This window comes from Sesamum indicum, linkage group LG13, assembly GCF_000512975.1.
Source record: "Sesamum indicum cultivar Zhongzhi No. 13 linkage group LG13, S_indicum_v1.0, whole genome shotgun sequence".
NCBI lineage: Eukaryota > Viridiplantae > Streptophyta > Magnoliopsida > Lamiales > Pedaliaceae > Sesamum > Sesamum indicum.
This window is the reverse complement of record NC_026157.1, coordinates 370,653-395,089: the sequence shown is the minus strand read 5'-3', so window position 1 is coordinate 395,089 and position 24,437 is coordinate 370,653. Positions and strand designations below refer to the sequence as shown.

Sequence of the window (24,437 nt, the reverse complement as noted above, 5' to 3'; positions counted from 1 at the left end):
AGTGTTACAGTTGCTTCGCCAACCGATAAATGAAAAGTATGCATTTCGGAGCGCCATCTCTCTACTAATGCAGTAATTAAGTGGGTGTCAATTTCAATATGCCCACACTGTAAAACACCAAGAAACCCTATATTCTGGAGTACTTGCAAAACACGAGTGTGACGTGGGACTAGTTGAAGGACACGAAAAAAAGCTATGTCACCGCGTCGTACGGATAAAGTTGTATCCGAATTTTTGGACACATCTTCTGACCGATGATTTAACTGACATACAAAACACTTGTATCAATAGGGTCAAAATTAGCCATACTCACTTCAAATATTTTTAAAGAGAAAGGTGTAAATATTGTGGAAGAACAAGAACAAGAAAAATTGGCCGAGGAGAAGAAGAACAGAATGAGAATGCAGAGAGGAAAAATGTTTAAGTTATGTTGTGAGCACTTCCATTGCAGTTCACATTTAAATAGTGTGAGCTACAATATCACGGGCCACACTTGTTAAAGTGTGGCCAAAATAAAAGCTGAGCCACCGCACTGTCTAAACGCGGTGGCTCAGCAGGCTGCAGCTTTGACCGCTTTGACCTAAAAAAAAAAAACTTCAATACTGTAGGAATAAAATAAAATAGATGGATATAGATATAAATATAGTTATTTTAAAAAATTTACACCATAAAATACCAATAAGTTGCAGCTTCTGGAGCCTATCTCTGTGGTTTTGGGAAATTCTGAAATGTCCGAATCTTCTCCCAACTCTTGGTAACATGGGTTCCATGCCAACCTACCGCACAATGCTTGGATATTCAATCCAACGGCGCTTGGACTAAAATCCACAAGGACATAGCCAATATCAAGGGGAACTATAAACCGAAGGGATATCAGCAGATTTAACAAAATTTAATCGATGTCTAGAAATTTACAGATTAACGTAATCAGATTACAATACCAAGAACTACATTAACATTCTGATTGTCATGTCATGTAAAAGACCTATGGACTTTTGTACAACTCAAATACACAAGAACCATAAATTAGTTGCTCAAAGATAGAGATTTTCGGCACACAGTCAAAGTTGATGCATCATTGTGATATTCTTTGCAAAGTCATCCAAATCTATGGATATCTTTCAAATGTTATGGGCGATCATCATTTCTCAATTGCTGGACCAGAATATGTTCCAGGGCGCATATAGAGGTCATCGGGTGTGCCAACCTCTGCAAGCCATGCATAGTCCTCTTCTTTTGTGATACCATTTTCATCTTCTTCTGTTGCTGCAAAATTTGACAAGCCAGTCATGGCTCCTATAACTTCCATGCTAATGCAGGTACCAGCACAAATCCAGAACTTAAAGCAGTTGGAAAAGAGTTTGGGTTTAAGCCACTTACAGAGGGTGGAACAAGGATAATCACGGTAATAAGAACATCTCCTGCCAGCAGGTTCATTATAAGGTGGAGCAAGGATGTCAAGAACTGCACAAGGAGTGATAGCAGTAAAGCAATGCAGGTTCCCTCCACTCCTTGGATATAGAACAGATGTATTACATGGTGCAGTCAAAACTTTATCCACAGCCAATTTAGCCAATCTCACTGAGAAAGGGAGACAAGGAGAGCTGAATCAAGATTCCTGTGACTATTTGTCAAAATTGAGAAATCAAATCACAACATGATGAAGATACAGCTATACGCAGGTAGTCAGAAGACGCCACATCTCACATCTTTATGGTTCCCACACCCACTCACAGACATCCGCTTGATAATGTTGGCTCTAATTTCAGTAGCAGCCAGGACATGGTATCTCATGAGGTATCTTATTCATGTTCTTTCACTTCAAGGTTTGGTGTGTACATGTGGAGGCATGATAGTAGATTGTTTATCATTGGTGGTGGCACGTAAATGCAATAGCAGAAATGGTGTAGAAGGGGAAAATTGGTGTAACAATTTATTTTCTTTTACGTTAGTTATTTGATTGATTAGGTACCTAATCAAATTTCAAAATCACGATATCAACTAATAATTCCTTACTCTTCTCTTAATTATATATTCAATAATATCTGAGTTAACTGGTGAATCATGAGACATAAGTAACTTGGCCACTTCAAATTTTAAATTTTTAAAATATTTTGCAACAAGACCTCTAAGTTTGACATATTACAAAAGATATTTAGTCTTTAACTAGTTAGGTCAAGAGAATTTGGGTGGTGTGAGTAATATTTTGCTTACATCAGTATTTTTGGCCAATAACCCTAATGGAGTGCCAGAGTTGGTTAAATGAAGGAGCCTTAGAGGGATAATTATTTGTGATTCAAAAGAGGAAAGGTGTCAGTGATTACACTATATCCTGAAGTAGGTCCTCATAATTAATCCTGAAACTAATGTGCATTTGGAAATTCCACAGACACTATAGATGTGTCTGAAAAATAAGGTCTTCTTTCAAGATGAAAAGAGGTAGAAAGCTTGTAGTAAAAGTATTGCAGCCTCCAACACCATGTATCAGTTAGACAGCACGAAATCAGGTCAATAATACAGCTTTTCTGCTATCACAAAATGTTATGCATGCTCATTACTGAATTAAAGTTCCATTACTCCTCTCCTAAATTATGATATCTCAATATACAATATAGGCTTTAAGCCCCTTATGAGCATGCCCCCACAGTGCTTGTTAGAGCATATTTAACTTCTGTAAACCAACATGCTATAATCTTGAATTTAAGCACACAATGGGAACCGTGTCTGTGCAGCAAAGATAACAAACGCCATCTCTAACTCCATAACTAGTCTTTCCAGGATGTTTTGTCCCCTAATCTTCATTTGAGAGGTTCCATGCCACTCAAAAAACACACTTCAATGAGAATAATTAGTTCTAAACACATGCATCAATCACAATACCTTACTTTATAACTTGATGACTGATACTACGGCAAGTCTTTTTTTCTTTTTTCATTGGGTAGATTATGAGTATGTTTGTCTATTGCTTTAAGTTCAATTAATTTCAACTACTGCAAATTCTTCAGCTAAAGACAATATAATTATCACCCTACTATCAGTGAAGCACATTTGCATGTACTAATTAAAATCAATTATAGGCAAGGCTGGGATATGTTTACCTGTTACAAATCTTTAGATCACAGTCAATAATCTGTCACTTTTATGTCTTTTCGAGTAAGTAGCACTGCTTTGGTGCACTAATTTAGTTTCCAAATCAGAATCTTCCAACTATTTTTAGGAAGTCCAGGGAATCCATGGGATATAAGATTCCTAATTATATGAAGGATTTGCTACCAAAATTTTCATAGAGATATTTCACTTTTTCTTATCACGCCATCAGAAAGTTTAGCATGTTGTGAGATTGTAGGAATCAGGCATTCAGTGTCTCCTTCTATTTCTTTTTTTTCTTTTTTCTTTTTTTTTAACTTTCAGCAGCTTAAACCAGAACAAACATTGATTTGTTCTTCTCTCTTCTTTTTTTTTTTCAATTTTTTGTTGCAGCTCTGATATCATTATTTCCTTAATAGCACCCAGTCTTGCCAGTCTACGAATTGAACCACCCAAAATCTTACAGGTTTTGTGGAGTGTTCTTAGAACTGTTTAGTTCCATCTCCTTGCTTCCTTAGTACTTAATACCTTTTCATATCCTTCCTCAGCTACTCCTTTTTTTTTGTTTTTTGATGAGTACTTCCTCAGGTACTTATATACAGAGCAAATAGTTACTACCCTTTCTTATTGATCTCAAATCTCGATCCTAAATTATTACACCAAAAATGCCCCTTGCATATTGAAGGAAGTGGTGCCACAAGAAGATAAACTGACAATCCTACATCACGATAATAAATAAATTTAGAAGTTAAATCAGCATTCGGAAGTAATACGATAAATAGGATGCAAACCAAAACCCTCACATTTTCCAAAACAAATGTTGAGATGAATGACCAATTTCACACTGAATAGGTGCTCCACTTTAGAGAAGCACCCATCGTTTGCTTGATTGAGGATATTCACAAGAAGATAGGAAATGTAGCAGGAAGTAGAAAAAGGATACAATTGAATATAAAAGCAGACCTTCAGAATGATCAGTTCCATCAATTTTTTGGATGCGAGCTGGCTCTACCCAATCGTAAGCTTTGACATGCAAGGAACCATATAAGACTTTGCTCAAAACAGTCATGCCAGGATGATCATGAAGTGGAATAACAGAGGATGTAGGGAAGCAAAACATGCACATCTGCAATGAATCCATAAAAGTATTCAAACAGCCTGAAACAATGTTGATTGACATACTCAACATGTTACCTTTATACTTTAAATGTTCCTTGATGGATATAATTCCTTCAATATGACAGGCAAATACAATGCAAAATTGAAGTACTTTGAAGATCACAGAAATAGATATAGCAAGTCAAGTTTGGCAGGGGAAAGAAATGCATGCAAAGAAGCTCCCTGTAATGCTCATGATGGAACTGTGTTTCGTAGCAAATAAATGACGGGGGGCCTTGGGGAGAGGAAGGTGCAGGTCATGCATGATAGCATGAAGAATATGGATTTATATCCAATCATTTTGTCCAATTTTTTGTGGATTAATGCTTATTATCAAGGGCTTGTAATGTGATTTTTTATGTTTTTGTGAAATAAGAGGAGATTTGAAGAGAAGGGAATTTGGGGGACGGGAAGGGGAATTGAGGGAAAAAATCATATTTTGGCGATTTTTGAAAGCACAAGTGGACGAAAATTGCAATACGCTACCTGATGGCCTACAAAATGAGCACTCCTGCCATCCCCCACAGAAGTTGTCTCGCAATAAGGTGTGCCCACGGATTATATGAAGAGCAAAACCTGTGTTATACTTCTAATTAATTTTGACTTGGTTAATTTGATCTGGGCCCTAAAGTTTTTCTTTACTTCTCTTCCATATTAATTAGGAGATTGAATTAGAGGAGTTAGGATGACCATTGGCTAGAGGAGATAGATTTTCATTATCCATTGATTTTATTTCCTATTCTAGAGAAAGGGAAAACCTAATTGGAAGTACATAAAAGGCTGGAAAAGGCTGAGAAGGGACGTATTTGGAGAGGAGAAAAAGAAAACCATGCCCGGAAAGAGACAAGAAGAAGACAACCTGAAGGAGGAGAGAATTCTGACAATACTTGAGTGCTTTCATCAGATTTAACTGTCCCTACAATGAGTTTTCTTTCTGTTTTCTTTTATAGTTTTGTTGCTTTAGAGAAACTTATTTTCTTTATTCCTAAAGCTATCGAAAGCCTAACTGTGACAGTGGATTGAGTTTCTGTCTCTAATTGATCTACAACTTCTATTTTTCATACATTCATGAATTTATGCATGATACAACTGAAGAACTTGGCCACCTCTTGATTGGTTTAAATTGTTTTAATGAACTAAAACGGAATTCTGCATGATGGATAGGGTAATTCATGGTATGATCAAATGGTATGTAAAGATACTTATACATGATTCATCTAGTTCCATAAGCTTTTCATAGAATTAATACATTATTATCTCTAGAACTTTGAAATATCTACTGATTCCTTAGCTCATTAACACCCACTAAGTTTTAGTTATCCAAATCATTAGAGATTAGCTATTGTGTTGATAAATATTTTATTAGATCCCAGTGGAAACATTACTTCCATACTAATTGACAGCTAATGCAAGAGCCACAAATTAATATTTCCACATCAATTAAAACCATCTAGTCTTCCATGGTTTTTGGTGAACTATACACTAACGTACATTAATGACCAAGAGAAAGGAAAAGAACCCAACCATTCTCCTAACTTTCAGGTAGAACACATGAACTTTGCAGGGAACTAGTGCACAACCAACTTGGTAGAAGACACTTCCATTCGTCTCTCAAGCATAATCTAGAAGCTAATATTATTATAATGAAACTCTGGAGAGAGGACTCAGTTCGTGATTATCTATAATGTCCACATGATGTAGAGGTCAGATAATATCACTTTACAAGGGGCAAACTGCTAGCTATAGCTCAAATTAGGGATTTTGGTAATGAAAGCCCCAACCATCTCCAAATGTTAAAATTTGAAGATGAGGATAACGTTGGATAATCCTAAGACAAATAAATGGAAAATGTTCCGAGAAACATTTTAATACTAAGTTCTAAAGAGAAGAATAGCCAAAAGAAGCATACCGTGAAACTTTCTCCCTCATGTATATCCACATAAGTTATTGGTTGAGCCCACCCATCCACTCTATTAAATGAAAAAATACCAAGAGGACCATGCCCTCTGTCATCCTCTTTGCTACCATCACTTAGACCAACATCAGAAGGGCCAATTGAGTCTGCAAAATATTCATGCTTTACATTCTAATAGATACACTTTTCCCCACACCCAAGCAATGGTTGCAGGATCTAATTTAGAAAGTCAATCAGATGCCTACGAATGATCTGAATAGAAAAACATTGATCACCAAAAACACCAAAAGAGCCCAAGCAAGGCGAGTAAATAGTACCTCAAAATCTCAATAAATACCAGAATTCAGATCAATGAGCTAATTCCATGCAAAACGATCGACCTTGTAAGAATATGTCAAAATGATTATGCAAATAATAAAGAGAATTATAACTGGAAACAATTGAAAACCATCAATGTTACTTATGCCATTAAATGAAGGAGCAAGAAATATTGTTCCACAAATTCTTGAAGCACAATAACCCTCCAGCCATGAGAAGGACCAATAAACACTAGAAATATTCAAACACTTGAATGAAGGAGAGAATTGTTGAAAGTACCACCATTCCTTCTGCTGCAAATATTTGGGATTATGCCTATTGATTTCATTTTCTTGTATCACTGTTAGCTATTTTCTGCAGCTGTGTTATGTATTGTGAAATCTAAGAGATCGATTATACAAATAGAATGTCATCCCAATTTCGAATCAAAAGTTATCTTCTTCCCCATCCTTTTCTTCTGATATTTATTTCCTGTCTCAAAAATTAATACGCATATTAAGAACAACTGAGGAGGCATATGAATGGAAGAGCGCATCCGAACTGGGTGAAAAATAGTTGCTGTCGATGCTACAAGAAGCAAATTAATTCCTCAATTTTACAAATCTGATTTCAAATCAAACCCACAATCCATGCAATTGTACAAGGAAAAAGCCCACGTAAAGATTCGGGAGAAAACACTCAAATAAGCTCAAGAACGAATGATATCATCGAATTTTGAAAGCTCAAACGAGGATAAAACTTAAGTACCCAATAAAGAGGAGAGCTTATGAATGGCGTGAGGAGGAGGTGGGGAAGTTGCGGCGGGCGTAAAAGTTTCCTTGCAGAGGTCGTAGATAGCTTGAATGGAGGAGCTGTTCTTCTTCTTGGTCATTGTGAAGAGCCTCCGATGCACACACATCTGGGCACGAAGCAAAGATAATATGCAACCAGCCCAGACAGTAAAAGGAGATGGGCACTTTTATAAGTCATGTCCGCCTCTAGTAGTAGAACAGCTACAAACAATAAAATCGCGTTGGGCGGTTGGAAGGGGGAAACACGCTTGACGGGGAATAAATACGCTTGTGTAATGCGGGCATTATGATGTTGTACTTTTTTCCCTTTCCTCTATTTTCTGTTTCTGCTGTAGAGTGGTGAATATGTTGCAAGAAATTACACCAAGATTAATTCTAATCTGACGTGGGTAAAACCCTAATTTATTAGGAAAAGACAATTTTGCTCCAAAGGGCACAAAATCACAAGTTTACTAGTAGGAACCGCGCACTTTTGATTGGGTCGAGTCGGGTCTCGAGACACATGGAAGACGCAGAACGGACCCCCAGCTTCTCTCTATAAATACTCCATAGTCAGTGTATTAATGATACGTTGACTTCATCACTTTTTACTTTCTGGTTGCCTCAACTATCCAGTTCGCTAAACAACCTACTTTTACGACTTCAGAACCAAACACTAACTTAAGCACTGGAGGTTCTTAGCTAGAGGCTACCCCAACATGCTTAATAATCTACTTCTTTTCTCAGGGCCCAATCACTAGTTTAAGAGAGGTAGCAATCTCGAACCACTTGAAGGACAGCTTGCCCGACCAAGGAGGCCGCGTGGATTTCGACTGGATCATAATCCTTAGTCCTCTATTTCCTTAGGGTGTTTCCATCTAATTGTTTCAGCTGGTACCATCTTGGTATGAAAGCCAGGTTAATCCTCAAAGGGACTCAACTTGGTTAGTTTGGCGATGGCGGAAGGTACGTTAGTAGTAGAACTGCGGAAGGATGTCGAAGGTATGAAGGAATAGGTGCGGTTGAGTGCAGAACGTTCAGAGAAGTCGATTGCTAAATTGATAGGGATGATTGTAGCAATCATTGCTGTTATGACTACCAATCATCATAACAACCACAGCCGTGGTCAGTCAGGGGAAGCTAGGGTGAATCACAAGTTAATCGAGGTCAAATTGTTGGAGCAAGTGGTTATCATATACCTACTAAGTGTTCGCAAATCGAGTTCCCGAGATTCAGTGGAGAAAACTTGCGAGGGTGGATGTACAGGTGCGAACAATTTTTTGAGGTCGATGATACACCATTTGATGCTAAGGTGAAACTGGCGGCTGTGCATTTGGAAGGTAAGGCTCTCCAATGGCACCAAGTTTACATGAAATTGCGATTAACCAGAGAAGCACCACATTCGGAGGAGTATGTGCGTGCTTTGAACGATCGATTTGGAACTTTTCTCTACGAGGATCCAATGTCTGAGTTAATCAAATTGAAGCAGACAAGGATGATACAGGAATACATGTATAGATTTGATGAACTGATGAACTGTCTGGAGCTAGTAGGAATGTACGCAATCAGTTGTTTCCTTGAGGGGGGGTGTCAAAGGATGAGATTGCACTTCAGGTCCAAATGTTTGAACCAAAAACGATGTAGGAAACAATAAGTTCAGCGAGGTTGCAGGAGCAAGCACTAAGGTTGAGTAGTAGCAAAAATTTCTCAAGCCTTAACAACTTTAAAACACCTTCTCACTTTACCAGAGCCCCTACATATACTCCACCTTTGAAATCAGCCATACCTGAGCTTTCCAACTCATATACATCCAATCCCCCCGCACAAACACCTGTTCAGAAGATTGGTAACCAAACTCATAAATTTATACTGCAATCGCGGAGGATGAGCCCCCAAGAGATGGATGACAAAAAGGCTAAGGGTCTATGTTATTGGTTTGATGAGAGGTATACTCCTGGCCATCAATGTAACAAGAGGAAACAAAAATATATAATGGAGATAGTAGACAAGACAGAAAATGTGATACGTGAGGAAGTAGAAGAAGAGGAGTGTTCACCATAGGAAAAGCCTAGAGGAAGATGATTGCTCAAACTTTCATATCTCAGTTAATGCTATGACCGCGGTACACAATTTCAATACAATGAGAGTAACTGGTTGTTGCAAGGGAAAAGCTATCAACATTTTAATTGACACGGTAAGTACTTGCAATTTTATAGATCTTCAGGGTGCGAAGAGGCTTGTTTGCAAGTTGGAAGCCACTAATCCCTTTCCAGTGGCTGCTGCTAACAAAAGCAAAGTGTATAGTACGTACACATGTAAAAGCTTTAGTTGGAGATTGTAGGGAGTAGACTTTACGACAGAAATGATGAAGTTACCATTAGGTGGTTGTGACGTAGTTTTGGGGGTAAAATGGCTGGTGAGACTCGGAAATACTAGAATTTTAGCGAACTCAAGGTGGAGTTTAATATGAGTAGAAGAAAGATATCATTAAGAGGTAAGCAACTATCATCAACTAAATTAATAGATGCCAAAGGTCTATGAAAAAATCTACATTTGTCAAGGCAAACATCTATCTTGAGCGTGGGGTTATTACATAAGGAAGAAGCGGTTGAATCCTTGTTGTTCTCGCTAGAACGGCAGCCAAAAGAAAAGCAAGAGATGCTCAATGCGTTATAAATTGAGTATGACGAAATTTTTTAAAACTTAAAATGTTGCTACCTAGGAGACGATATGATCATGGAATTGACTTACGAGATGATGCAACTGCAATCAATATCAGACCTTACAGATACCCAGCGACACAGAAAAATGAGATTGAAACTTGTCCAGGAAATGCTTGAATTGGGAATTATAACAGAAAGCAACAGCTCACACTCGTCTCTAGTGGTTCTGGTAAAGAAAAAGAATGGATCATAGTGGATGTGCATTGTATTATCGAGAACTAAATAAACACACTATCAAGGACAAGTTTCCTATTCCAGTTATAGAGGAACTTTTGGATAACTTCAACGTGCTAAGTACTTCTCAAAGCTCGACTTGAGGTCCGGGTATCATCAAATTCGTATGAAGGGGGAGGATATAGTCAAAACAGTATTTAGAACTCATCATGGACATTAAGAATTCTTGGTTATGCCCTTCGGTCTCACTAATGCACCTTCAAATTTTCAAGCACCAATGAATAAGGTTTTCCAATTTTACTTGATGAAGTTTATACTAGTGTTCTCCCATGACATTCTGGTCTACAGTAGTAGTTGGAATGATCACTTAGTGCAACTGAGACACACATTTGAGTTGTTGTGAAGGAATCAACTTCTCGTCAAAAAGAGCAAGTGTCAATTTGGAAAACATCAAGTGAATACTTGGGTGATATCATCACTGAAGATGGAGTTTCAACTAATCCGTTGAAAATGCAAGCCATGCTAGATTGGCCACAACTGCGGATGATAAAAGAGTTGAGGTGCTTCTTGGGCCTTATAGGATACTATCGAAGGTTCAGCAAGGGATATGGGCAGATGGCATGATTTCTAGCTGACCTCTTATGGAAGGATAAATTCTTTTGGTGTGAAGTAGTTTCTACTGTCTTGCATAGCTAGAAACAACAATAAGTCAAGACCCCATCCTCATTCTACCAGACTTTTCTGAGGAGTTCACAATTGAGATATATATGCAATGAGGTCAGGAATAGGAGCTTTCTTGTTGCAACAGAGGCGACCTATGGCTATATGAGTAAATCATTGAGTGAGAGACAGCTCAGCATATTGGTCAATGACAAGTAGATGCTCGTTGTGGTGACTACAATCATGAAATGGAGGCCCTACCTCATTGGAAGACATTTTTGTATAAAAACGGATCATCAAAGTCTTAAATAATTAATGGAGCAGAAAGTGTCAACTCCAAGCCAATAGAGATGGATTTCTAAGTTGATAGGTTATGACTATACCATTTGCCTTAAAAAGGGGCAAGAAAATGTTATTGTTGATGCTTTTTCTCGAGTCCAACATTCCCTCTTAGGCTTCATGTACTTAGGGACCTTTTGCTTATCCTCCATGTAAATTGGGCTTTTGCTTGAGCCAAATGCATTTTTTGGCATCATTCAGCCTCCCCCCTCCTCGAGGAAGAGGGAACTAGATCAATACTCCTTAGAGTAATGAGTTTCTAGAAAGAGCATTTAGTCCGAGGCATCTATAGCTCTTTCTCCCAGAGACTATTATTACACGATCGCCTTTTCTCCAAGAAAAAAGGTGGGACAACCTTTTTGGAACCATGCGTCCCTTGTTAGAATGATTTGATGGCTAGTCCCTAGCCCGCCTTGGTATTCAGGAACATGTGTGTGGCCCTTCACGCATAATGGGCGGTTAAACGTAACTGCCCCTAATGGTAACAATTTCTGTAGAAACACCCCAATGGGGGCTGTCATTTGGCAAAGATGTGGGTAACCTCTTATCCTAATTCTTTCTCCTTCCTAATGTGGTTTCCTATCCTAATTCTTCCTCCTTCACAATGTGGTTTCCTATCCTAATTTTTTCTCCTTCACAATGTGGTTTTCTAGTCATACCTGTCATACTCCCCACGATCTTTGAAGAAAAGGAAAAACTCTTAAGCTTTTAGACTTTCCCTTTCTCGTATATTATTCTCATGGGTTTTTTAAATGATCTCCTTGTTTGTACTTTTGTTCCTTCTCTCTACTTGGGTTTTTCTTGCTTTTTCATTGTCCATTAAAGGCATCTTCTGATTAGTCAGTAAGGTTTGTAGGAGAGTGATCAGTCAGCGATGATCCCATTGAAGCCACTTCTCGACAGATGACCCCCATCTTGTCTTCTTTTGGAGGGGTTGAAGAGTCTGAGGAAAGTGGCTAAAGAGCAGCACCGCCTAGTTGATGTACCTTCGATGAAAATAAGGAGTAGCTCTCCTCACCAAGGGAGGAAGAGAAAGAAGACCCTATGATCGTTGGTGGAGAGGGAGAGAGGGCAATTAGTTCTATTTTAATGGATAGGGTTCCCTCCTTCTTTAGGGACGTTGATGCTTGTTATTTAGCAGAGAATTATGGAATTTTCAAGAGTTTTACCATACTTCTTCCCCATCCAAAAAGCTAGCCTGATGCCCTTCTCCCTAACTGCTTGTGTTTTTCTAATGCCTAGTTCAAGACAGGTCTTTGTCACCCCATTCCTTCCTTTTATTGCAGAGGTTAATTGTATTTTCTAGGTTCTTTGAACTAGTTGGCATCTAACTCTTTTCGTCATCTGTCAAATTTTGCCATTATTTTTAATTTCCAACATTCCCCTTTAGAAAAAAGTTTTTCGCTTGTTTTCAGTTAAAAAAGTTTAAGCCCGATATCTTTCAATTATCCCCCCGCCATAGGGCTCCTTTCCTCCCTGCTCCCCATACCCCCAAGCATTAGTGGGGGACTTTCTTTTATGTCGTCCACCTACTTGTTGAGTGTTTCCCCATAAATGGATTTACGATCTTCCTCCCACACATCTTTTTTGGTTAAGAAAAGGAGTGCAAAGCTTTCTAAGTTTCTCGAAGATCTAAACACTGACCCTCACAACTATTAAGAGTTGGTGGATGAGAAACTTCTCTCCCATTTTGGCTTAATCCCCAAGATGGGCCCCTTTGGAGGAGTCCCTGAGTACTGTCATTCCTAATATTCTTTATTTTATGCTTTTATTTCCATAGTCTAATTATCTGATTTTGTGTAGTTTTTATTTGTGCAAAATGTATAATGTTCAATGAACTACTCAAAGAGGGATTCCAGGGAAGCCTTGGAGGACGACAAGCAACTCCCTTTTACGAGAGCTCCTAGGGAACGCCGGTGTCCAGTGATTCCCGAGAGAAACTCCAGGCATCCACCCCCCAAAGGTCTTCTAATCGGCCTAAGCGAAACTCTTCCAGCCAACTTCCAGCGACAATTCCTCTCCATCTCCTCCTTCGTGAGATGTAGGTGGCTCCTACCCCATGCATCAGTGCTTTTCCCCTGACTAGGACCTCTATGCACACTAGTCCCTCATGTAGGAGGGAGAAGGGGAGTCTGTAATACTTTTTGAATTTCTATTGCGGGAGGGTTGTTAACCCTAGGGGATAAACGGACACAATCTCCTATCTTCAGGAAGAATCTAACTGGCTTACTATGCTGCTATGCTCTAAGGTATTTGATTTACTGCTTCTTTGTTTTTTATTTGGTTGTTTTGTTTTTATGTGAAACATTTTTCGCATTTCTTAAGTAGCAATTGTGCGGGGGAGATGTTGATTGGTCCTCAAGCTACACCTCCTCCTCTTCTGGTAGACGGACAGAGAAAGAGGTTAGATGAGCGAATGGAACACCTAGGGGCTGAGGTGGCACAACTGAATGAGGCTTTGGGCAAATGCTATCTTTCTAAAAAGGAGAATAGACAACTGCAGCAACAACTCTTGGATTTGATGAAGAGTCAATGCAAAACTCTGGTGAAGACAGCTGAGGATACTTGTCTAGCTTTTCCTAATTCTAATGAGGGCAAAGGTTTCTGAAGTCATACTGATAAATTTGCCTTGCTGACTACTCAAAAGTTGAGGAGTTTCACAGGTTAGGATAGCATTGCCCTTCCTTAGGTATGGCTTTGAGGCCTATCAAAGGCAGTTTCCTAGGTATGGGTATCCTTATCTAGGAACAGAGTTCACATTTCTAAATTTCGAGGCAATCCTAGATAGTGCTCCAAATCCTTTCGCAATAGCCCCTTATCCACCTATTTTCAAGTCATCTCCTATAGATTCAAGTAACAGAGTTGCCCGTCTCTTATCTCTTCTCACTGAAACTTTTAAGTTATTGTATGATATAGCCAGTAAGTAATTTTTAGATGAAAATTTGGACACATTCTAAGGGCCGTCATGTAGGAGGTGCAAACCCCCTAGCCTGCCAATGTGCCCGTAGTTATGGATGCAGATGCACCTAACGAGCCTTCCTCAAAGCCATATTTTGAGCAGGCCTTAGCCCCTGTTAGAATATTTTTACCAGAAAGTCAATTAGATGGGCGATTTTGAGAATTTTTTGTCAATCTTTATCAAAATAATATTATCATTATGAATAAAGTAAATATTCATCAACGGTTTAAGTGTTTGTTGTGCTTACTACTTAGCATTGAATGGCATTTGGACACATTCTAAGGGCCGTCATGTAGGAGGTGCAAACCCCCTAGCCTGCCAATGTGCCCGTAGTTATGGATGCAGATGCACCTAACGAGCCTTCCTCAAAGCCATATTTTGAGCAGGCCTTAGCCCCTGTTAGAATATTTTTACCAGAAAGTCAATTAGATGGGCGATTTTGAGAATTTTTTGTCAATCTTTATCAAAATAATATTATCATTATGAATAAAGTAAATATTCATCAACGGTTTAAGTGTTTGTTGTGCTTACTACTTAGCATTGAATGGCATTTCAGTATCACAAAAAATGCCCACAGATCAAATGGTTAAACCCATTGAGTTGGGTTGAGTATAGGTTAGCAGCTATGAGACCAACTTTTGAGGGATCATCTGAAACGTTCCAAGTCGAGGACCTCAAGAGTACAATAGGGACTTGCAATAAGTATTGTTGTGTCGTGTTTCATCAACGAGAGACACGGGTCGTCTATGAAATTTTAGTGGGTTGGTTGGCAAGATAGCCGATTCACTGAACTAGCTCAAGAGAATTGTTGTATGAAAGCCTTGAAACTTTGTCGATATGACTGGAATTCTCAATTTTGGTAGTATGGAATTAGTTCTCAATCTTAAGGAATTATGGCAATCTCATACATATGAAGATTGTACATGGATTTGGTGAGAGGTGACTGCATCATGAGGTATGGTTATTATAATTCTTGTCCAGTGCAATTGGAGCACGTAGCGAGAATGGTGATTTCAAGAAAGAATCTGTCCCCTGTCAGTAGTGCTTGATTGAGTGGGAAGCGATTTCTTACGTCGATCAGTTGAGTAAACGTATCTCGAATATGAAGCATAGATATCTAGTCAAGGATGGGAACCGATGCCCAATTCTATGCCCTAAACTAAAGTCAGGAGATGATTAACAGGAGGACCGTACCTATATAGAACTTGGAGCCTAAATGTTCACGCCAACATCACCTTGTCTCTAATACCATGAACTGTTGCTAGACGCCCACCCATGGTAGCTAGCATTTTTTATCATGGAATAATTAAAAATAATTAATTAAATTATATTTAATTAATTGCATTGGTCAAATGTCCAAAAGTCTAGTTGAGAGTAAACTTAAAAAGTTGCACACAAATCATAAAAAATAATAGAATTAATTTAAAATTAATTATGAAAGAGGTGGATTAATTTAATTAAATTAAATTAATTCCTGAAAACATAAACGAACGGATCATTTATGAGGAATCATCCATTGAATGGATCGTTCAAAATTTAATAATTAGATTAATTGAATTTTGGGACTTAGCCCTTTAAAGCAATTAGATTCATTAGCTTTCAAGTTGAACCGCTTTCTTAGGTTTAGGAGAGGGGGTCATGAGGGTCACATGGCTATTAAGTTAGATATAAGTAAAGCATATGACAGAATTGAGTGAAAAGTTTCTTAAGGGTATGTTATCTAGGTTAGGGTTTTATTGTCAAGTCGTCTCTTTGATTATGCATTGTGTTGAAAACATTCCTTCATGCTCAATGGTTCACAGTTCGGTTTCCTTTGCCCGAAGAGGGGAATCCATCAAGGGAACCCTCTCTCTCCATATCCTTTTATTCAGTTTGCAGAAGCGCTTAGCTATCTTTTGCAAAATAGAGAAACCTGGGGAGATATTTGTGGTGTGGTAGTGGCTCGGAATGCACCGAGGCTATTGCATCTCTTGTTCGTAAATAATATCCTTATTTTTTGAGAAGTGTCAAAGGAGGCCAGGAGATCATATACGAGAGGTCATCGGGCCAGTTGATCAATCTTGATAAATCTTCGGTCTTCTTCAGCCAAAACTCTCTAGTTGAGGTTCGAGAGTCACTTGCAGACATCTTGGGGCTTTGAATTGAAGTTAGCCCTTCTTGGTGGGCCAAAATAAAAGAGATGTTTTCAGTAGAGTCCCAGACGTGTATGGAAACAAGTTGGAGATTGAAAAGAGAAGCTTTTGTCACAGAGAGGTAAGGATATATTAATCGAATCCAATATCCAAGATATTCCCTCCAACTGTATGAGTGTTTTCAAGCTACCCACTAGTCTTCTAAAGAAAACTGAGAGTATTTCATCTAACTTTTTCTAGAATGTCTCCCCAAAAAATAAGATTTATTGTGTTGCTTGGGACAAATTGTGCAACGGCAAGAAAGAAGGGAGAATGAATTTCCGAAATCTCCAAGCTTTTAAACTAACAATGTTGGCCAAAGAAGGGGGTGGCGGATCCTTAAACAAGCAAACATTTTGCTTAGCCGTATTTTCCGAATAAGGTATTTTTTGTTAGGGGACTTCTTGCAAGCTAAAAGGATTTTTAATATGTTGTTCATATGGAGAAGCATCCTTGATGCCATGGTGTTATTGAGGCAAGTTTGCACTGGAAAATGAGATACAGGAAATAGCTACATCTGTGGTCCGATCCTTGGCTCCCAAGATCACATACATACTTTCCTATCCTTGGCTCCGAAGGCCATATACATACTTTCCTATCACTTCAAGAAATATTTTCCACGATGTTCACATCTCAAACATGGACTCGGCACATGAAGGCTGAAATTCTAACTTGTTGGATTATCTCTTTTATCCTTAAGATGCTAAACTTATTAAATCATCCCAACTGGACAATCACACCTAGGTAACCCACAAATCTGGCACTTTAACAAGCAAAGCATTTTTTCCATGAAGCCAACTTATCTGCCCTGCTCTCAGATTGGTCTCAAACCCCTCTCAGAACATGCCAGAACGTAGCAGCATATTCTTAGGGAGTTGGTCGTTTATCTGGAAATCGAAGATACCACACAAGGTGAAAATCTTCATGTTGCATATTTGCAAACAAGTCCTCCCTACAATATGGAATCTTTGTTGTTGTTGCTGTAATATCGAACCACATTGCCTATTGTGCGGAGGGCTAATCAAAGACATCCCACACATATTTCTCAAATGTCTGTTTGCTCAACAAACATAGGTTCTTTCTCACATTCAATGGGGTGTGATTGCAACATGGCGGGAGGAAGCTAAGGAATGGGTATAGAATGCAAGGAATGATCGAGATCATGATCAATGCAATATGTTCATTAGACTCTGCTGGAGCTTGTGGAGGTGGAATAGGTTGGTTATTGAGAATTCAAATGGTCGATCTAATGATTATGTGGCGTGGTGGTAAACTTCTATTCGACTTTCATAATATTGTTACAGTTAAACCCTCTGCTCCTCTATGCTCTCAGTGGCTTGCACCCTGTCGTGGGGAGATCAAGGAGAATTTTGACGCATCAGTCTCAAAATAGAAAAACGGCGTTAACGTGGGGCTATTGCACGAGATCTTTGGAGTTGGTATGTTGCATGGAGTAAGGCATTTTTTGCATGTATAATATACCTAGAACATAAAGAAGTGCTAGCGGCCTGCCTCACGATCTTGTTGTGTGCCGACATTTTGGGTAGGACACCTGCATTTTCGAGGGAGACTGTCTCCAAATTGTGCAAAAGTTATGGTCTCCAATGGTTGATTTCTCTACTGTTAGACACATTATTCATGACATATGCTCCCTCATACCTTCTACGAGGAGTTTATCTTTCTGTTTTGTGCGTAGGTCAACTGATATGGCTGCTCTCACCTAGCACGTCGTGATTATCCTAATTGGGTTTGAAAACTATTATGAGTTATGATTTGTTTAAGTTACTATGAACAATCTTATTTATACTAGAATTTTATTTTTATTTGAATATTTGAGTTAGGTGATAGAATAATTTTATTTGTAATTGATATGTTAAATTTTCTTTCTTTTTATATTTGTGAACAATTGATTTTTTAAAAAATAAAAATAAAAAAGGAATTTGGGTCTACCGAATCAAACGTCCCCAACGGGTTTTGTAGCGGGACTAGGCATAAAAAAATACCAAGCCAGGTCCCGTGTCCACTGTATTCACATTCCCTTGCCATCTCTAAAAATCCTTCACTCCACCCAAAAACTTTCAACCAAAATTACTCAAATTTTTCTATCAAAATTGAATGCATATTGAAGAGGAAAAAAATTATGTTTCCGCAGTGCCACTACAAGACCCTGAATGTAACGACTTTCCCTCCTAACTACAATAAGATTTCACGCTCTTAAAATGATTGTGTATGTTGCTGGCATTAAAGAAAAATAAAGAGTTTGTTTTGCATTCCAATTAAGATTCTAAGTTTTAATGGTGCGTATTACTCGATTCATTTACTACCATTTTTTATTGAAATGGTAATAAAAAATGGTTTCGAAATATGTAATTCTATTGTCTAAACTCTTTTTTTTTCAACTTCTGACTTGGATTTGCAAAACAATGTTCCACCAAATGGGTTAAAATCCAATTGCTCCGAAATGCACATTAATTTTCACCAGAGAATTGAAATTGCCCAAAAATAATTGCCAAGGAATTAGCTATAGGACCGCGGTCGCCGCCACCCCCCTAACTTACAAATGAAAATTGAAATTTTTCCCTCCATTTCTTTTTCATGTCAACATCTTAGATGACACTTACCCCAATTTAAAAACCCTGAAATTGGCTACATCAACTGACTCCAGCCAAATTTGACCACTCCCATGGCGAAGTCCTTGAATTGCATAAAACTAAATAACTGTTGTCATTAAATTGCCACCCCATAAATGGTGTTTTCAGAATATCACCCCTCCTAACATGCTGGATTAAAAATGCAATTTAGCCTTCATGTCACATAAGCACTATGGATATAAATTTATTTTTAACTATATAATTAAAATTAACATTTTATACATATAACGCACATATATGAGTTGAAATACAAATAAAATATCAATCCAAAAGACATGATTCGGGCAGAAATCAAGAACATAGACACAAATGAAGTTGAAAACAGTAATGCTAAATCCTCAGGTAAACTCCTATGTAACAAACCACAATAACGATGAATTCTTACATAACTACGACGTATAATGCTATTATCTCATTATCTCATCCAGAAACTCCTGAAGTTCTTCCAACTTTGCACCAAACGGACCTACAAAATCAGAAGCCATCATTTGACAAAGGAAATTAGTTAATCTCCCTCAGAATCATCTGACATAAGTTCTGCAGTCTGCCGTTAGCGTTACCATTGCCATGAGGCATATTGAGCAGGTCACCATGTCTGACACGTAGCCTATCTGTTCTATCACACTGAATTTCCTCTATCTTCTTCCTTTTCAGGTTCTCCAACTTTACACGAAATTCTGAAGCCACAGTTGTCAGCTCTGTTGGAATAAAGAATCTACTTAAAAATCAATCGGTCTATAACAATACAATTATCAACTGAGGATGTGCAGCAACGAGAAACCAGAACTGGTAAATCAGTAAGTATAACTTTTCTCAGGAATTCTCAAAAAGTACAACATGTGATGAGACAAGTTAAAAGGAAAAAATGACTTAGAATGATAAAGAAAACACAACGTCATAGAAGCCACTTCCAGATAGGAACAACTGTACCTTACTTAATGTTCTGCAAATGGAGTTGCATTAGATTTAGATTGCAGTGGAAAGGCTGAAGCGAGAAGATCCCCCCACCACATAACACATAATTTTGCTCTCATTGTGTTTATAGGCGGAAATAAATCAAATTATATGTGAAATTTAAAAGAATTAAAAGTTTTCCTGGCTAGAAAATACTAGAGTGACAGTTTGCTATGGCATGCAAAACATCCAAACAATCAAAGCATGTCCTGTCTATTACTACTGGTCAGCAAACCAAACTCTATTTTTGCCCAAAAAAAATAGATACCAAGGAATTTTAATAAAGACATATAAAGTGGAGGCAAAAGTTTGGCAGAAAAAATCTCAATAAAGATCCATTAATTATAGAAGTTGAGAGAAGAGAGAGATTTAAACAAAAGGAAAATGTAACTGAAATAAAAAAAGAAAAAAATAGTGGAGAAAGAAGAAGGAAAATGCATGCAAGACAGGAGAGAAAGGATATAGAAGGATATACATGTTGAACTCGAGTTGAACTTTTCTGAAATGTAAAATTTGTAGCGTTCAAGCTCAAGATTGAGTTGAGAATGTGCAGCTCGAGTTCATCGAGTTTGAAATTTTAAGCTCAAGTCTCGAGCTCGAACTCATTTAGAAATATCAAGCTCAGGCTCAGTCATTTGTAGTTGAGCATATTTGAGCTTGAACACATGCATAAAAATATTAATATACTACTTGAAACGGAACCAACTTGAGTTGCATTGTTCTAATTATTTATGTATAATATTCATACTGTCACTGACATGAGTATTTTTTGTTATAAATGTTGTTATGACCAAAAAAAAGCATAATCATATTTATGTATTATATAATTATTAAATTAAAATATAATCCTATTACTGTTATTATTATTATCGTCAGTAAGAATGATAATATCATTAATAGTTATTATATACCACTATTGATATTATCAAAGATTAAAGTAATATTAGTAGTACAAACAAACTCAAAATTTAAGAAAAGCCTGCAATCCGCCTCCTGAGCTTCTGAATTTTTTTATTTTTTTTTTGGAAAAACCACCTAGAGGTTGACTCCAGCTCAGTTTGTCAAGGAATTGAGCTTGTGAGCCATCTCGACTCACCTTACACCCCTAGATGAGAATGCCGACAGGGAGTTGATAGGGTAAAGACCACCGTGGGCTCTTCATTAATCTTGTCTTTCAGGAGTAACATGAGAGAAATCTCATCCCAGAAGTAAAGGTATTCATAATTTCTTAATATACCTAAAAAAAGAATTTCATCACTATTACTAGTCAAAATCTAATTAGGTACCTTGGAACATTTGATGGACATCATTTTCCTTGTATAACTGCAATGCTTCGTCAATAGACCCCGCAGACTGATTACTTAATGAAGACTGCCTCTCCAGTGCACGAAGTTCTCTGTCAAGCTCAGCAGATTCTTTTCCTATCTTTTTAAGAAATTTAAAAGTTTTATGAGGAGAAAATATAAGAAATGACCACGCAAAGTTATTGCAAACAACTGAGGAAATTTATGTCTGAAGGAAAGCAAATTACCGCAGTAAGTTTGTCACGCAGAGAGTTCAACTCCGTGTCGAGCTCTGTGTCAGTGAGAGCATCAATATCTGGTAAATCATCTCCAGACATCTCGTTCTACAATGTAATATTTAAGAAGGAACTCAATATACAATTCCTTGGCAAAAAAGATAAGCAAATAAAAACTCGCTATAATTTCATTTTTCAGTTGAAAAATATGAATTATGAGTAATGAATGATGCTATTTGCTTTAGCATTGATAAAAGCTAAGAGATAATTGAAAAACTGAACTACCCCAAATAAAATGAAAATTATATTCATATATTATGCAAGAGCTTTTGGGTACCTTATTTTTCATTTAAGTCACATAGTTAAGTAATTCACAGGTCTAAAGAAAAGCAAATTGTTCCTTGATATGCAGTAAAAGAACACTCATAATTGGGAATGCAGATCTTTTATGGCCTCGACTAGTTGTAGACTTGGGATAATAATATTTAGCATCAGGAGGTACGCTGAATAGTTAACAGCACCGGATCAAAACGCAACCGTTTTTCACCTTGAATTCCAAGATATCAACGCCTGTCTGTCTCAACGTACTCCTATTATACTATTGCGTAGCCTAGCCTTTTGTGCTCCCAAATGATAAAAACTTCCATTCCTACTATCTCCTCAGACTTATATTGGCACTACACTTGATTAATCTAAAATTTCTGCAGAAGTTTTCTGCAAAGAAATGCTGTCTGGGTGACAGGACCAGGGATAATGCAGTAATGCATCAAGTGTTCTTTATCTTGCAGCAGCAAAACATGAGTTTATGAGATCATTGTTGTTTAAATGGCAAGGTGCAACGGTATATTGTGGGCATAGGAGCAATGCAAGTTGCACATGTTATGAAAGTGAGGTGCTAAAATGCATGTTTTCTAGTAAGTATCTATCATAGCAATACGTTAATAAATTTAAAATGCTCATAACAATTTTGAACTTATAGGCACTTAATAAAAATGTTCCTTAACCATCTCAAATAAAAATATATATATAAAAAATAAAAACGTTCCTTAACCCATCAAATTTACATAACCTGAAATGTTTTCAGCAACTAACTTTAGAATGTATTCAAAGAAACCATGTATTTCTTCACTTAGTTTAAAACAATATTCATAAATTTCAGTAGATTTATTGCATATCTGGATTGTTCGGCAAACAAACAAGAAAGAAAAACAAATAATCCCTATGGTAGGTAACTGGATCATTCCGTAAATGATCTTGACTAAAACAGAGCGACAAAGATGAATAGATAATAATATCTTTGGCATAAGAGAAAAGAAAACTCAGGTGCAAAAAGTGGGAGTGGAATTTGGGATACATTCCAAGTTATCAGTGAAAATGAATCCTTTAATTTCATTCCAAAAATATTATCATTTCCCAATGACATAAATCTAGAAGAGGTGGCAAAAGTGATCCATTATCTATTGAATATGTGGTACCAAATAGCAAATATTGGTTCTCAAACATAGCCACTTATGTATTTTTGGTAATCAAACAATTTGATGTTGCAGTATTGGTCCTCAAAATGTTAATTTTTTTCGATTTTTTTAGTCATTTTGTTAATAAAACGGTTAAAGTTAATGGAAGTTTAAAAATCATTTTTCCCCTCATTTTGTGGTATTTTTCAAACTTTGGCCTAATGCACATAAATTCATACATTTTAGCTAATAAAGACAACATAACCAAAAGAGTTAACCCACAAGCAGCAGCAGCAGCAGCAGCAGAAGAAGAAGAAGAGAGAGAGAGAGAGTTTAAGCGCGCATTAGTAAACATACTGCTTTCGGCAGTGCAAATCCTTCCGGTACACGAAAACAAAATCGAAGACAATATTCTTCCCACTTCTGCATTCGCTGGTCCAGGGCCAGTTGAACCAGATTCCGTATATAAGCCACACCCTATTGATTGAAAACAAGAATCTCCAAGAAATTAATGGTAACAGGTAAACCTACAAAACCTAATCTGAAAAGCCAATCAAAAATGCAAATTCATCACGAGTAACAAAAATCAATCATAAATAGAGAGCAAAAAACCTTGCTCAGGTCGGCAGATCGATCTGTCCCCTCAACTTTCAGTAACGTAGAACCCTCCCTGTGACAAATTAAACAGAACAGCAAGAAAAAGGAGGGAAGTTTAGTAAAGTAGATAAATTTCCGAGTAGCATACCGGAAAAAAATTTTACTGGAGAGGGTTTTACTGGAGAAAGAAATTGAAAGCCTCGTCGAGCAGATCGTCGACGATGTTGAGTACTTCATTGATGAAGAGCTGTGGGCTCAGATTCAACGACTCGAATATCGCCTCACTATTGCTTCCTTCCATCTCTTATTTTCCAGCTTCTATTTGAAATTGAAAATGAAATTGTCGAGGGTTCAGGCAGGTGGGCGCCCGCTGGGGGTTGAGGAGGGGTTCAGGCAGGCGGGAAGCCTATGGGGAAGGGCAATGACGGAGCTCTGTGAGGGCGGAGAGTGGCGAATGAGAGGGAAGGGTGCGGGCGACCAATGACGGATGAAGGGGAGGGGGCGCGGGCGGTTGGAGAATGGGGGGAAAGGCGTTGGCGAACGGCAATGCGGGGTGGCGGGCGGGCGGGTAAGTCTGGACTAGACATTCAATTCAAATATAATGAAATCTTGCCATTCATTTTTATTTAGACCACAACCATTCATATGTTAAACATAGATAATTTAGAAATTGTTGATATTTGTCCTAAAAAATTCGTCCATCTATATCATATAAAATTGAATGATTAATAAATTAAGGTTTAAAATAATTTTAATATAAAAAATCAGAAAAAAATTTCATATAGGTCGCGTGTATCTCATCACAAGGGCCGATGGGATATATTGCTATATTTTTAAAATCATTGGGGAGGGTTTAGTATTTTATTTTTTATAAGAGGTATATGAAATATGGTTAAATACACATTTTTTTATATGTATAAGTGGTTAAATACACGTTATTTCTCAAATCATTTTTTATGTAACATTTTTCGATAAACTAATGAATGTA

At 37.6% G+C, this 24,437-nt stretch overlaps 2 protein-coding genes across 2 annotated transcripts; both read right to left on the bottom strand.

The window, feature by feature from the left end:
• LOC105175986 (plant cysteine oxidase 3) lies at positions 715-7,479 on the bottom strand. The gene is made up of 5 exons (XM_011098638.2): positions 7,226-7,479; positions 6,155-6,306; positions 4,051-4,213; positions 1,381-1,581; positions 715-1,266 (listed from the first exon to the last, which is right to left on the bottom strand). Exons 1-5 carry the CDS (start codon positions 7,374-7,376, stop codon positions 1,142-1,144), a joined length of 792 nt encoding a protein of 263 aa, XP_011096940.1. The 5' UTR covers positions 7,377-7,479; the 3' UTR covers positions 715-1,141.
• On the bottom strand, positions 19,149-24,010 carry LOC105175985 (protein MIS12 homolog). Its single transcript, XM_011098636.2, has 7 exons — positions 23,629-24,010; positions 23,465-23,522; positions 23,210-23,329; positions 21,411-21,506; positions 21,166-21,304; positions 19,486-19,623; positions 19,149-19,391 (listed from the first exon to the last, which is right to left on the bottom strand). Exons 1-7 carry the CDS (start codon positions 23,748-23,750, stop codon positions 19,333-19,335), a joined length of 732 nt encoding a protein of 243 aa, XP_011096938.1. The 5' UTR covers positions 23,751-24,010; the 3' UTR covers positions 19,149-19,332.